At 36.2% G+C, this 14859-nt stretch overlaps 1 protein-coding gene across 4 annotated transcripts in view; it reads right to left on the bottom strand.

Moving 5' to 3' along the window:
* Positions 1 to 14859, bottom strand: part of PLS1 (plastin 1) — a 159358-nt gene that overhangs the window by 18748 nt on the left and 125751 nt on the right. For all 4 annotated transcript variants that reach the window (XM_036755423.1, XM_036755426.1, XM_036755425.1 and 1 more), the window contains exons 9-11: positions 11928 to 12023; positions 6130 to 6325; positions 268 to 346 (exon numbers count right to left, since the gene is read on the bottom strand). In XM_036755423.1, the coding sequence (XP_036611318.1) occupies positions 268 to 346; positions 6130 to 6325; positions 11928 to 12023 (371 nt within the window). The remainder of the gene's footprint in view (positions 1 to 267; positions 347 to 6129; positions 6326 to 11927; positions 12024 to 14859) is intronic.

The following is a 14859-nucleotide window of genomic DNA, read 5'->3' on the forward strand; positions in this document are numbered from 1 at the left end:
TGGGTCAGCAATTCAAATTAGGGAGAGAGATTACTTTTACTAAAATGCTTATTTATGTAAACATTTGAAATCAAACTTTAAGTAGCTAATTCTATGATTTCATTTTAATTTCCCTTTTAAATCCATTGCATCCCTGGGCATCACTCATTCCTTGATTCCACATGCTGGAAAAATTCCTGCTTTTAAAAATATTTATTTAAAAATTCAGGATTAGTCCTTAACGTGTTTTTCTTTAACAATAAAGATGGAAAGCAATCAAATACTTACAGGTACAAGTGATTAATATATGGAGAGACACCCAAAGAATTCATCCAGTTGCGGAACATTCTCTCTTCTTTGCTTTCTCCTATAGTAGACATGAGTTCATATTAATGAATGGGGGTCAAGGGGGAAGAGGCAAGAAAGACATACTATTCTCACACTTAAGCCAACTCTATGTGATTAGTTGTGGCTCCTGTGCTGTATTTCCTTTAGAAAACAATTCCCATTTTGCAAATGGCAATCATTGCTGCGGAAGTCTTTATTTGCTTACAGCACTGCTGAGCAGAAAGTGGATTCCTTTGAGGCTACACTATATGCAAGACTTGATATTTTTAGACCTGTAGTTGGAATTCAGTTTGAGGGTGGGATTCTAAATTAATAAGATTTCTTTTCATATTAAGTAGAAATAGAAAAACTGTCATTTGCCAAAGGAAATATTAAAAAAATCAGTTTTTCATAAGTGGCCTCTAAATGTGTGTTCTTTAGTTTTGTGCAGAGAAGTTAATGTAGTATGTGAACTTATACCTTGTCTATGGCAAAAGGGGGAAGGGGAAGGAGAGTGAAAGCTAAGAACAAATGCAAAATACAGTAAAAATCCTTAACCCAGGTGTTAAGAGACAAAACTGACATTTTGATACTTAGAGGTCACCTGTGTTCCGCTGGTAGCTCCTCCGGTAAATGTATTAGAGCTACAACCTTCCCAAATGCTGCTTAATCATCTCCTGTAGCTAAGATTTACTTTCTACCACATTAAGCCTAGAACACTGGAAATCACTTTAGATAAACACCTGTAAGTACCACTATTTGGCCTGTGGCTATCATCACCTCCTTCAGGATTCCCACAATGGCAGTATCTGTACCAATCTAAGGAAGGCAGCTCATAGTATCTTATAAGTATCAATGAATAATTAAATCTCTTAAGAAATGCAGTGGAACATCATGGGATTTTACTATAGTGGTCTCTCTTTCTATGCTTTCCAGATTGTAACCAGACACATGAGCTTTACTTTAATTTCACTCACAATTGACTCTCTAGATTTATTTCTTGGTGAGAGTATTTTATCATCTTAGCTTGAGTCAGGGAGTGCTAGAATATCCTAGAATATCATTAATGATTTGGGTCAAATGGGCAATTGACAAGGAGAGGATTTGTATCATTCAGTACCCATAACCCATAAGCTAGCACAGCTGTACACCCTGTAAGGCCTCAAACAATTATGGTGCTCTAAAGACTCTCAGGGGCACAAGTCTATAAAAACTGGGGCAGTTTTTCCATTCCTTTTCATCACAGAACCCCCTGGGGTACTTTCAGACCAAGTTCCCTCACTTCAGAACCAAAAGGGCCAATTAGTCTAACTCACACAACACTGAGCATCTCTCTTCTATTATATCCCCAAATAGTGGTTATCCAGACATAGTTTGAAGACCTTAATTAAAGGTGAGCTCTCTACCAAACAAGGCAACCTATGCTATTTTCCAATAGCTCTAATTATTAGAAATTTCTCTTTGCATTATGCTTAAATCTGTCTCTTTTCAGCTTCTACCCATTGCTTCTTGTTCTGTCTTCTGGGAACAATAGGGCAAATGTAATCTTTCTTTTACATGACAGCCCTCGAAATACTTGATGACAGCTAACACGTACTCTGAGTCTTCTTTTCTCCAGCCTAAACATAACTAGCTCTTTCAACCAATCCTTATCGACATGTTTTCAATGATTGAACCCTTCACCATAACAGTGACCGTCCTTTGGGTGCTTTCCAATTTGTCAGTGTCCTTCCTAAAATGTGGTACCCAGTTAGAACTTAATACTCCACATTTGGGCTCTCCAGGGTAGAATTCAATGGGATCATAACTTCCTTTATTCTTGATACTCTGCTTCTCTTAATGGAGCCTAAAACAAAATTAGGGTTTTTGGTTGCTACATCACATTGCTGGTGCATATTGAGCCTGCTCTCTACTAAAACCCATAGAATTTTCTGAAATGAACTGCTATCTAGTCATCTCTACCCATTTGTGAAGTTGATATTTTGAACTTAAATTTGAACTTCACTTAATCCCTATTAAATCATATTCAGCTCAAAGTTCTTGCCTAGTTTGGATTTGTGCTATTTATTCTTTCTAGTTTTGCATCATCTGCAAATCCTAAGTGACTTTATTCAAGTTGTTGATAAAAATATTAAATGGCACCTAGTCAAGTACTAATCCCCGTGATACTCCACTATAGACCTTTCTCCAAATTGATACTGAATCATTGCTTGAATATTCTGGGTACTGGACAGCTCTCTAAGCAGCTCTAAGATGAAATACCAGGAGTAGTCTCTAGAACCATGTTGGTTCTGATAATCAGGGTATGAATGGGAAAGAGAAAGGGGAGATGTGGAGCCTAGCAGCATTGATTACCATTCTGCTACTGAGAGGGGAAAGGCGACTAGTACAATGGATTTTCATATGGTTTTCAATGTTAATCATTGTGTCCTTTCTTAGGTTATTTTGAAACTAAACTACACATGGCATCTATTAGAGAGACTATTCTTTTTTTTATCACCCCTGCGCTTTTCAATAGATATTTATAAAACATTAAATTTTTTAAAACTGAAATGCCTAAAATTCATACTTTCATTTTTCCTAGTTACCATTTAACAATCCTAATTAAAGATATGAAATGTCTTTGAAATGATAGTCTTCAACAAATATAAATACTGAAATTAAGGCTCACTGTATGTGACTTGGATTGCCCTTCCCTCCTCCCCCCCCCCCAGAATAATAGAAATAGAATCAGCAAATATAGCTGGATGGGGCCTTAGAGATCATTTAATCAAATCCCCTCATTTTATCACCGAGGAAACTAAGACTAAGTGAGCACAAGGTCACATTTTTATTAAAGTTTGGAGCCAAGATTCAAACCCAAGTCTCAACTCTAAGTTCTGGTCCAATTTCTTAGATTTTAAAAAACTATTTAGGGAGCAACTCTGAAGGTTGAAATATAAATTACACATTTTCATAATGTCATACTATAATGTCTTAATGTCATACCATAATGTCTACCAAGCAGACATAATATCGTAAACAGTGGAAAATTAAATATTTTATTTGCTCTCAGGTTGTTCTGACACTTTCATCAGTTTCAGACTTCTTACTGATTTTTAAATTTGAGTGTTAGCAACAACAGCATCGATTTAAAAATAAGTGATATCTAGAAAGTAAATGAGTTTCATAACAGCATTTATTTATCAAACTCTTAGTTTTATCTGTAAGTAAATGCTCAAAACCTGAGACATCATACAATGTACGAGAGTAATTGTTAAGCAAAATAAAAGCATGTGCATTCTGGATTGGGAAGTATTTCCTAGATTGGAAGTAGAAGTAAAGGACACTGCAGAAATTTTAGTGGTAGAATGCAAAATATTCTTGAAATTTATTGTCTATCCCCTTTGATAGAACTCCTAAAATACTAAATAGGCTTGTTATATTCTTATAGAGCCACAAAATAATGGAATATTATGGACATCCATCCAGAGATAATGAATGATATCACTCATGTGTAGAGTAGAAATTCATCAGTAACTTTGTTATTTACAACAAAGTTTGTCTCTGAACTTGGCCAATACATGATATTGCTTTGTTTAATAAGGATCTAGGGTGTAATTGTACTTTGAAAGATTTCTTTGAATTTTATTAAGATACTTTCCACTAAGATTGTTGGCAGTATGTAAGTTTGGGTGGTGATTATGTCTGAGTTTGTGGGAAAAATACTGTTATCTGAACTCTACTTATTATGTGTCAATGATAATACGCAAAATTTCTGTTTTAATAAGCAGTGCATAAAAACATTAATATCCAGAAAAAAGTTATCTAAGGTTCCTGCCTGCTCTAGATCCATGGTCCTAAATATAAAGAGTGTAGAGACAAAAGATTATTTTTAAAGGAGTTTATCAGGAAATGTGTTCTAAGGCAATTGATAAATACTTCCAGCAGTATCATCTTAAAATTGTACATGGTAAATACTAAAGGAAATATTCAGCAATACCATTCACACTGAAAAAAATCTACCAAATGCATGCTGAATACTATAGCAAAGGAATCCAAACAAGACAAAAGGAGGTAAGAGCCAGCAAGTTCAAGAATGCACCTCTAACTAGCAAGAATTCAGGGGCTAAAAATAGCAGACCATTTTTAATATGCCATTCTAAACAAGTGTCTTTTATTGTAAAACACAGGAATTGTGAAATTTGCCAGACTTGGGAAAACCTAGTCTTCCTTAAAATTTTCCCCCCAATACTTCAGTTTACTTTCCATTTTTTATGGAAATATCTTATGGAAATGTGATATTACTGCCATTTACATATGCATAATGAGGAAACATATTCTTCAACTTTGAAGCTATTTAAATACAAAAAAAATTACTATGGTTGTCAATTGGCACAGCAGGTAGAGGGGTAGAAATGAAAATTACTTATTTATAGTATTATCATAATGGTAGAGGTTATAAAAGATGACATAAGAGGGGGTATATTCCTGACTTTTGTCCTCATTAACAAAAGCAAGCGAGGAGTATATGCGAAAAGGAGAAGTCTGGGAACTTTAGTTTCCACTTTCTAGGAGTGGAGGAGACTGCCATTCAAACTGCCATGCAAACCAAAAAGAAGGGTCATCATTAACAATGGTGACTTTTTCCAGAAACACCATTGCAGCTATCATATTTTTTTCTCTTTTAGATTCTTGGACTAATAGGAATAGATGTATAAGGTGTGAGGAAATGGGAGGGTAGGAAGGACAGGAAAAATAAAGAGAATTTTTGTCTATGTTGATTTTTATATTGCATGTTGTGAAACAGGGTACTGACCTTATCCTATGCAGTGTACAGTAAGATGCTTCAATAAGTAAGAAATAATTAGATATTACAAAATACAGTTATGTTGAAGGATCAAAGTGGACCCTTTCAAAACTAAGAAGCAGGAGGGGTTTGTGGACATGTGGGATGGAGGCAAAAAAAACCAACTGTGAAGTCAAATTGTCAAAATAAGTATGTTTAGACTGTAATATCCTACTATTCTAAAAAGAAAATCAGATGGTTAGTTTATATTATCAAAGATTTGCTTCAGGGACATAATTTAAACTACACTTTTGCTTCTCCATCATGAGTCATTCTTTCGGCATATTAAGACAAGGATAACACAGCATAAACAATGCAAAGAAGAAACACCAACCCAGAAGAAAAGAATAAATGGTAATAATAGAAAAATTCAGAATAAATAAGTTTATGGATAGAAAAGTACTAAATACAGTACCTACATTAGGAGGGGTCAAATCTGCATTTCATGAAGCAAAACAGGAAAGTTATAAATTATGAGGTAGATAATGACAGCTCACATATGATAAGACAATAAAGTAATGAATGTTTTTCATTTTACCCCCCACTTAATTCAGACCACTGCAAAGAAAACCAATCTGAAGACAAATGGAATTGCTCTTTAGCTTTGAAATATAAAAAATATTCCATTAATGTTTTCTAATTGAAAATGTATTATCCATATTAGCATGATTATTTATTATTATCTAATAGATTTCTTTTTTAACATATAGGAGTTTTCACCAAGCTAATAACAGCTGGGAAAATTCTAGGTTTTTTTTTTACCCCAGTGTTTTCTTTTATCCAACACTTGCTGAATTCTAATCCATTAACATACACATACGCATAAACACATGTGTACACATACACAGATACACACATAGTCACACACACACACACACACACACACACACACAATGGTTTCTTGGATTATCCTCTCACTCTTGCTTTCATTGTTTCAGTGAGCCAGCACAGTGTTTCAGAACAGAGCAAGACAATTTAAGACTGAAAGAACTCACCTTCTAACAAATTCATATCAATGTCATTATTCTCGGGCTTGTACAGACATGGATACGTGTTAAACAGATTTGCTACAAAAGCTAGATTAAGTTTAGGATTTCCAGAAACCACATCTGCAGGAGAAACAAATTGCCTACAGCCCAGTTTGTCAGCTTCTTGAAGCATCAGTTCAGCTCTCTTCAGATCATTTCTCTCCTATGAAAGAATGGATGAAAAAGGCATTTATTGAGCATTTTCTATATGCTTACATGTGAATGATGCTGAGCATCATGTCAGCAACAACAGCATGATATTTTAACTAATATCTCAGAAGTAAATAGGTTTCATGTAAGAGACTAACACTGTTCTCTAAAGCTACACATTGAAACACAAAAACTCTCAGGAGCTTATTCCAAAATTTTTATTAGCTTCTTCACACTGTAGGTAAACATTATTATGCAAATCTTTCTGATGACAGCTTGACTTAACAAGAGGATAGAGTCTCCAGGAATTTCTAATGACTCTGGCTTTGATTATTCTAAGTCTGTAAGAAGCAGGGATAAAGTTATTTAATCCACTCTATTAGAACAACAATAACAACTTATATTTGTTCGGCACCTTACAAAGTGTTTTCATATTTATCACATCTTTTGATTCCCATAACAACCCAGAGTTTTAGGCAAAGCAAGTATTTTTCTCATTTGCAGATAAGGAAACAGGGACTGAGAGATTAAATGTGTAAGGTAGCATTCCTAGTGAACACATACAATCAGGCCTATATCTCAGATCTTCTGACTCCAATGAGCCATGTTGACAATAGACAAGAGAACTGTCAGATACTTATTGCCTACACAAGAGACATTTATGGATGGACTGGCTCATAAGCTAGCATTCAACCTAGTCTAGATTTAGTTCAAACTGTAGGAACTATTCTGAAAGAATGAAATATTGATTAAAATAATAATATGTTATCATAACAAATTTGTGAAAATAAGGCTAGTGTCAGAATTAAATCATTTATTATGTTTAGATATATGAAATAATTTCAGGAAATAAAGTTTTAAATTTCTCCATGTTATCTCTCATGAGATAATGTATATTAAGGAAACCTTAAAATGCCGTACAAATATCAGATAGTTTTTTATCATTTTACTTATTCATCATGGTTCATCTTAGGTCAGAAATTAATTCCTTCCTCTCTTGTCTAAAAACCAACCTATTACATTAAAAGTATCACCGTGTTTTCATATAGAAAGGTGATACCACTCACTCCATGCATAGATAACAATCTACTTTGGATTTTTCTCCAAATAATTGCCACTCAATAAATAACTCTATTTGTCTTAATCATATTCCTCAATCCCTGACCCCTTAGTGATCTTTCCTCTCAGGGTTTCTGTCTCAATAAAAAACATTGTTTGGGATGGGAATAAAAAATAGGGATTACAAGAAGGGACTGCTAATTAAACACAACAGCAAAGTACCAAGGCTTTCAACAACATAATTTCCAAATTATTTTGCATAAATTTACTATCTATGTTCTCAAACTGTTCATTACAACTATTCAAGATAAAATCAATAAAAGTAACAAGATAATTAGCACTGGCTTCCTTCAAGTCTCAATTAAAATCCCACCTTCTGCAAGAAGTCTGTGTCATTCCCACCCCCACTTTATTCTTAATGCCTTCCTAATGAGGAAACAAAACTATTACTCTTTGCAGATGATATGACAGTATACTTAGACCACCCTAGAGAATCAACTCAAAAACTAGCTGCAAAAATTAACAACTTCAGCAAAGTTGTAGCATATAAAGTAAACCCATATAACTCATCAGCATTTCTACATATTACCAACAAAGTCCAGCAAAAAGAAAGAGAAATTCCACCTATTGTAACTACAGACAATATAAAATACTTGGGAATCCACCTGCCAAGACAAACCCAAGGTTTATATGAACACAATTACAAAACACTTTTCACATAAATAAAGACAGATCTGAACAACTAGAGAAATATTAATTGCTCATAGGTAGGCTGAGCCAATATAATAAAAATGGCAATTCTACCTAAATAAATTTACTTATTCAATGCCATGCCAATCAAATTACCAAAGAATTATTTTATAAAATTAGAAAAAATAATAATATTCATCTGGGAGAACAATAGGGCAAGAATATCAAAGGAATCAATTAAAAAACATGAAGGAAGGTGGCCCAACAGTACCAGATTTCAAATGAAATAAAAAATCAGTAAGCTTCAAAGCAACCCGGTACTGGCTAAGAAATATAATGGTATGTCGATAGAATGAATTAGGTACACAATACACAGCAGTAAATGACCACTGTTGTCTAGTGTTTGATAAATCCAAAGATCCAAGTTGATGGGGTAGGAACTCAACAACTGACAAAAATTGCCAGGAAAACTGGAAAGCAGTTTGGCAGAAATTAAGCATTGACCAATATCTCATACCATGTACCAAAATAAGGTCAAAAACAGAAAAAATTATTTAGACACACAAAGGGTGATATCATAAGTAAATTAGGGGAGCAAGGAAAAATGTACCTTTTAGATCTATGGATGAGAGAAGAGTTTATGACCAAACAAGAGGTAGAGAGGATCACAGGAAGTAAAATGGATAATTTTTATTACATGAAATTAAAAAGGTTTTACATAAACAAAACTAATGCAGGAAAAATTAGAAAGAAAGCAAGAAACTGGAAAAAAATTACATCAAATTTTTTCTGATAAAGGCCTCCTTGCTCAAATATATAAGGAATTGAGCCAAATTTATAAAAATAAGAGCCATTCTGCAGTTGATAGTCAAAGGACATGAACAGGCAGTTTCAGAAGAAGAAATCAGAGCTATCGATAGCCAAATGAAAAAATGCTCTAAATCACTATTGATTAGAGAAATTAAAACACTCTGAGATACCACCTCATACCTATCAGATTGGCTAATATGAAAGAAAAGGAAAATGACAGATGTTGGAGGAGATCTGGAAAAACTGGGACACTAATGCACTCTTAATGGAGTTGTGAACTGATCCAATCATTCTGGAGAACAATATCGAACTATGCCCAAAATGCTATAAAAACTGTGCATACCCTTCACCCAGCAATACCACTACTAGGTCTGTGTCCCAAAGAGGTCAAAGAAAAGAGAAAAGGACTTATTTATATAAAAATATTGATAGCATATCTTTTTTTATGATGTCAAAAAATCAGAAACCAAGAGGAGGTCCATCAATTGGGGAATGGCTGAACAAGGTGTGTTGTATGACTGTGATGCTTCTTCTGCTATAAGAAATGATTAGCAGGATGGTTTCAGAAATACCTGGGAAGACTTAATGAACTGATGCAAAGTGGTGTGAACAGAATGAGGAGAACATTGTACACAGCAACAGCATCATTGTAACAGTGTTCAACTGTGAAAGATTAAGCTACTCTTATCAAAACCATGATCCAAAGGACCAATGTTGAAAAATGTTAACCACCTTCAGATGATGAACTCTGAGGGCAGATTGAAGCATACTTTTTTTTCTTGTTTTATTTTTTGTCTGTGTTTTCTTTTGCAACATGGGTAATATGGAAATGTGTTCTGCATGACTTCACATGTATCAGAGATATCAAATTGCTTGCCTTTTCAAGGGGGGGCGTGGGAGGGAGAGAATTTGGAACTCAAATTTTTTAAAAATAAACACTTGAAAAAAATTTACATGTAATTGGAAAATATTTAATTAAAATTTTTTTAAAATCTTAATGCTTTCCCTCTGAGATTATCTCTAATTTCTGTTGTATATATCTTCTTTATACACAGTTGTTTACATGTTTTCTCTCCCATTAGATCTTAAGTTCCTTGAAGACATAGGTTGCTTTTGGCTTCCTTTTCATCCCAAGTTCCTTGCGTATAGCAGCTACTTTATAGCCTAGGAAATGTCTTATTTGCAGCCCCAGCCTAAAAGCTAGCTACAAGTTTATAAAAAATGCTTCATAAATATCTCATTTTATCCTTATACCCACCCTGGGAGGTAGTTGCTACTATCATCCTCATTTTGTAGATGAGGAAATGGAGACAGAGAGAGGTTAAGTGAGTTGCCCAGGGTCACACAGCTCGTATGTATCTGAGGCTGTACTTGAGCTCAGTTCTTCCTGACTCCAGGTCTAGTGCTCTGTCCACTAGACCACCTAGTTTCCTACAGCTAATAGATCTTCTGCCCAAGTGAGAGACTGAAGAAGGATGTTGCTGGATTCTGCCCACCCTCACTTAAAGCCCAGGGTGACATGCACAATGATGTTTCATACAATATGCCAGAGGAGTTGGAGGGTTGGAGCAAGGTTGGACTTAGCAGGGCTCAACAACAAGTTTCCCTAAACAAGACACAATATGGGGTATCTGTTCCCGTTTCTTAAAATCTCAGTATGTAAAACAGGTATACAAATTTATAAAGTAATGTACAAGTGCAGGACAGCTTGTGAACAGCTAGATGCCTTTCCTCTAATGGAGGATTAGAGAAGAAAGACCTCCTTTAACAAGTGAAGCTCCTGGTTTCTTTCCATCAGAAAAATATTGATGGGGATAGATTCCAGACACTGTCACGGCCAAGCTTCCTCTCTGCCTCTCCCTCAGTCATAACAGCCACAGGGTCTAGAAATGGAAGATGACCTGATCTGATCACATTCCAGGCTCCTAAAGACACGAGCACATCTTAATTCAATTCAACAAATATTTATCAAGTACCACACCTACTGCATGCAAGGCACTCTAAGTACACCCTAAGAGAAACTTTTTCTTAGCCCTCTGCAGTAGTTATGTAAGAGTTCAGTTGTTCCATCATAGCTGGAAAAAGGATCGCAAAGTACCCTGTTCCTGATGGAGCACTGAGAAAAGAGTCTGTTGGGCACAAACAAGGACTTTTTACTCATCATCCATCAAGTCATTAAATTCAGTCTATTTTTTTTCAAGTCTCAGGAAATTTCTACAGTTACTTAGCTGACCAGAAATATGTCAACCACCAAGATGATTCTATCGATCGCTCCCATTTGTTCTAATTCTTCTGTACAACATGACTAATGTGAAAATATGTTAATAGAAATGTATATGTAAAGCCTATATTGGATTGCATGCCTTGGGGAGGGGGAGGGGGAGGAAAGGGAGAAATTTTAAAACTTATGGAAGTGAATGTTGAAAACTAAAAATAAATTAACTTATTAAAAAATTTTTAAAAAGATGAATCTATCAATAAGAGTGAATCCGTAAATAAGGAAGGACTCATGCCACTGTTTCCTTCTTGGTAAAATCTATTTAGTTTTGTGATTCTGATTCTGACTACTGTGATACAAATGGGCAGGAAATCTGGCTCAGCAGCAGCCTTGCCAACAGACAAATTTGTCCCTCATGTAGCAACAGCTACAACTGAACTTCTAAACCCCAATCTACACGTCAAGGCTCTGGGATTTTGTCAGATTGTGAACTTCTTTTGGCAAGGGAGATCACAACCAGTCCATAACTTATAGTTTGGCTGAGTTTCAGGGAGGTTCAGAGAGTTTCTGAGGTTCAGAGAGGTTTGACTGAGGTTTCAGAAGCTGGTTAGAAAGTATGAGAGGCAGGATTTGAACCCAGGTTAGGGCTTCCTGACTCCAGGTTTGAAATCCTGTAATATTTCCAACATCCAACAAATGATCCTTCAAGGCATCAGATATACTAAAGGACTGAGGTCCACCTCCTCACTGTTCTGCTCCCCCACCCCACCCTAAACACCCATAAAGCACCAGACTAATGCTACCTGGGAATAAATAAATGGCTCTAGAATTTACTTACATTAAGTCCTGAAAGGTCAATGGTAATAGAAGGTTCTCCATCTGTATGTCCTTTGGGGGCAATCTGATTAAGCAGATGAAGGTAGGCCCTGGAATCCTATAAGGAAAGACATCAAATAGCTTTGTGAGATTCTATTTTTTACAGAACTGTTAAAACCGTAGACACGATTCCCTTCTCAAAGGACAACATAACCAAGCAAACCTCACAGAATTGTTGTGAGGATCAAACGAGATGCGTGTAAAGTGTTTAGCACAGTGCCTGGCACATCATAGATGATGCATAGAAGATATTGTGGTTGTTATTATTACTAACATATGATGTTGGAAGTGACTTATGAAAATCCAATTCAAGTTTAGGACCTTTGGGAATAATTAATTAAATAATTGATTAATTAAAGACTTGTTTAATGAAAAAGAAAAAAGAAAATCCAATTCAATTCCACAAATATAATAACGGACACTTAGAAGTGTTTTAAATACAGTCCTTCACAGATAATCTGATTTAATACTCACAGCAACTCTATAAGGTAGGTTATTCTGGTTTGAGCTCTATTTTACAGAAGAGGAAACAAGCTCAGAAAGAAGTTAGATGTCTTGCCTAAATTCCCACAGCTAGCAGGCAAGCAGAAGCAGAATTTACACCCAGGTCTTCCCAACTCCAAGAAGATTGAGTCATGTTATCTTTTTTAAGCACCTACTTCACATGAGACTTTGTGTTAGACACTAGAGATACAAATTTACTTCCACATAACCCATCAGGCACAGGTACAAAGGAGACAAAGACTCCCTGACTCCAAAGAGCTTCCTGAGGGAAAATACCAGGCTTGCAGAAAAAGACACAATCCAGAGAGACTAACTAAACACCAGGATAGGCCCCTTGAAGAAGGCAATATAAGCTCAGTATGCTTAGAAGGAAGGCAGGGATTCTACATGTTAGAGGTGAGAAAACATTCCCGGACTGGGGAACAGTTTGTGAAGTGGTGGGAGAAGGAACATTGTGTGTGAGAGACAGCAAGAGTTCACTTTGGCTGTACTGAAGAGAGCATGAAGGTGAGTGATAGATGATCCACCTACAAAGGAAAGTTGGGCCAGGTGGTCAAGGGCTTCAAAGGCCATACAGAGGTGTTTGTATTTATCCTAGGGGAAACGGGGAGTCACTGAGGCTTTTTGAGCAGAAGGATGTGGTCAGATGTGTGCGTTAGGAATATCAGTTTGGCAGCTGGCAGAAGGGAGAGATTGAGTACAGAGAGACCAATTAGGAGGCTGCTCCAATAATTCAGGTGAGAGGTAATAAAGGCCCAAACTGGGTTCTGGCCGTATAAGTGGAAAGAAAAGATGACTTTAAGAGATGCTCTGGAGTTAATATCAACAGAACTTGGTAACAGACTGGATATGGTGGGTGTGAATGAAACTAAAGAGTCAGAAATAACTCTGAAGTTGAAAACCTGGGTGATTACAAGGCTGTGGTACCCTTGACAGAAACAGGGAAGTTTAGAGGAGTTTCATGGGGGGAAAGGGGCGGACGGGTAATGAATTCTGTTTTGGACATATTAAGACTTAAGATGTTTGGACGTATTGGACTGATTAAGACAGATGCTTACGGATCCAGGTGGAAGCGTCCAATGTGCAGTTGGTGGTATGAGAGTAGAGCTTAAAGTTGTCTGTATAGAGATGATAACTAAGCTGAAAAGACTGTGAAAAGAGAAAGAGGAGAGAGAAGGCCTGAGACAGAGATTAAAAATCAGCGCAGATGCTGTCCTCAAGGACCTTACAAACAAATGCAAGAATGATAGGCAATCAAACAATGATTACAAGTGAAAGTGTTGTTGTAGCTATCCAGTCATTTTAGTGGTATCTGACTTTACATAACCCCATTCTGGGATTTTCTTGACAAAGACACTTGAGTGGTTTGCCATTTCTTTCTCCAGCTCATTTTAAGGATGAAGAACTGAGGCAAACAGAGGGAAGTAACTTGCCCAGGGTCACACAGCTATGAAGTGTCTGAGGTCAGATTTGAACTCATGAAGATGAGTCTTCCTGATTCCAAGCCCGGTGCTCTATGCACTATGGTGCCACCTAGCTGCCCACACAAGCAAAAGACTCATGCAAATGAGAGATCCAGGAAAAGTGCTATGAAAAAATGGAGCAAAGAGGTCACTTTAAATAAGAGGAGAAGGAAGGAGAGGGGAAAAAAAGGAAACTTGTCATGAAGATCTTCATGGAACTTGTAGCACTGAATTTGGGCCTTGAAGGGAATGAGAGTACTAAAGGGACACAGTGAGGTAAAACCCATCAGAGGCATAGAAGGAAATGGCTTGATCAAAGGCAATGAGAAAGGAGAGAAATAGAATGAGAATTGTGAATGGAGAGAAGTCTGGAATGTTAAGGGAATGAGATTGAGAAAAAGGTAGAAAAGGTAAGCTGAGTCAAGATTATGAAGGGCCTTCATTTTGAAGAGTAGGAGTTTATACTTTATTCAGAAGACATTGACTGAAAAGGTCCTGGAGGTTTTTTTGGTAGAAGAATGGAATAAACAGATGAGTTCATCAGGAAGACTATTCAAGAAAATCTGTGAAGGATGGAATCCTAAACTCACACTCAAATCAGGGAAAAATTATTATTTTTTTAATCTCCAAGTACATACAAACTTCAGCAAACAAATCTTGAAGTGACATTGGAGTTGTTTTGAATTATGCAAGATCCTTTATGTTAGATAAAGCTTGCAATGTAGTTTCCTGCGGGAAAATGGTTGCCATCTTTGTATAGAAAAATGAAACTACTGACCCCATGTAGGATTACACATGAACTTTAATGACATGAGATGTGCAAACACTAAATTGCTATAGTATTTCAAAGCAAATCTCCAGCTGCGATGATCAAAGAACGCCCTCCAGAGGAAATGGGATTTGAGCTGTGTCTAGACCAACAAAGAG

The sequence above is a fragment of the Trichosurus vulpecula genome, chromosome 4 (assembly GCF_011100635.1).
Source record: "Trichosurus vulpecula isolate mTriVul1 chromosome 4, mTriVul1.pri, whole genome shotgun sequence".
In the NCBI taxonomy this organism is placed as follows: domain Eukaryota; kingdom Metazoa; phylum Chordata; class Mammalia; order Diprotodontia; family Phalangeridae; genus Trichosurus; species Trichosurus vulpecula.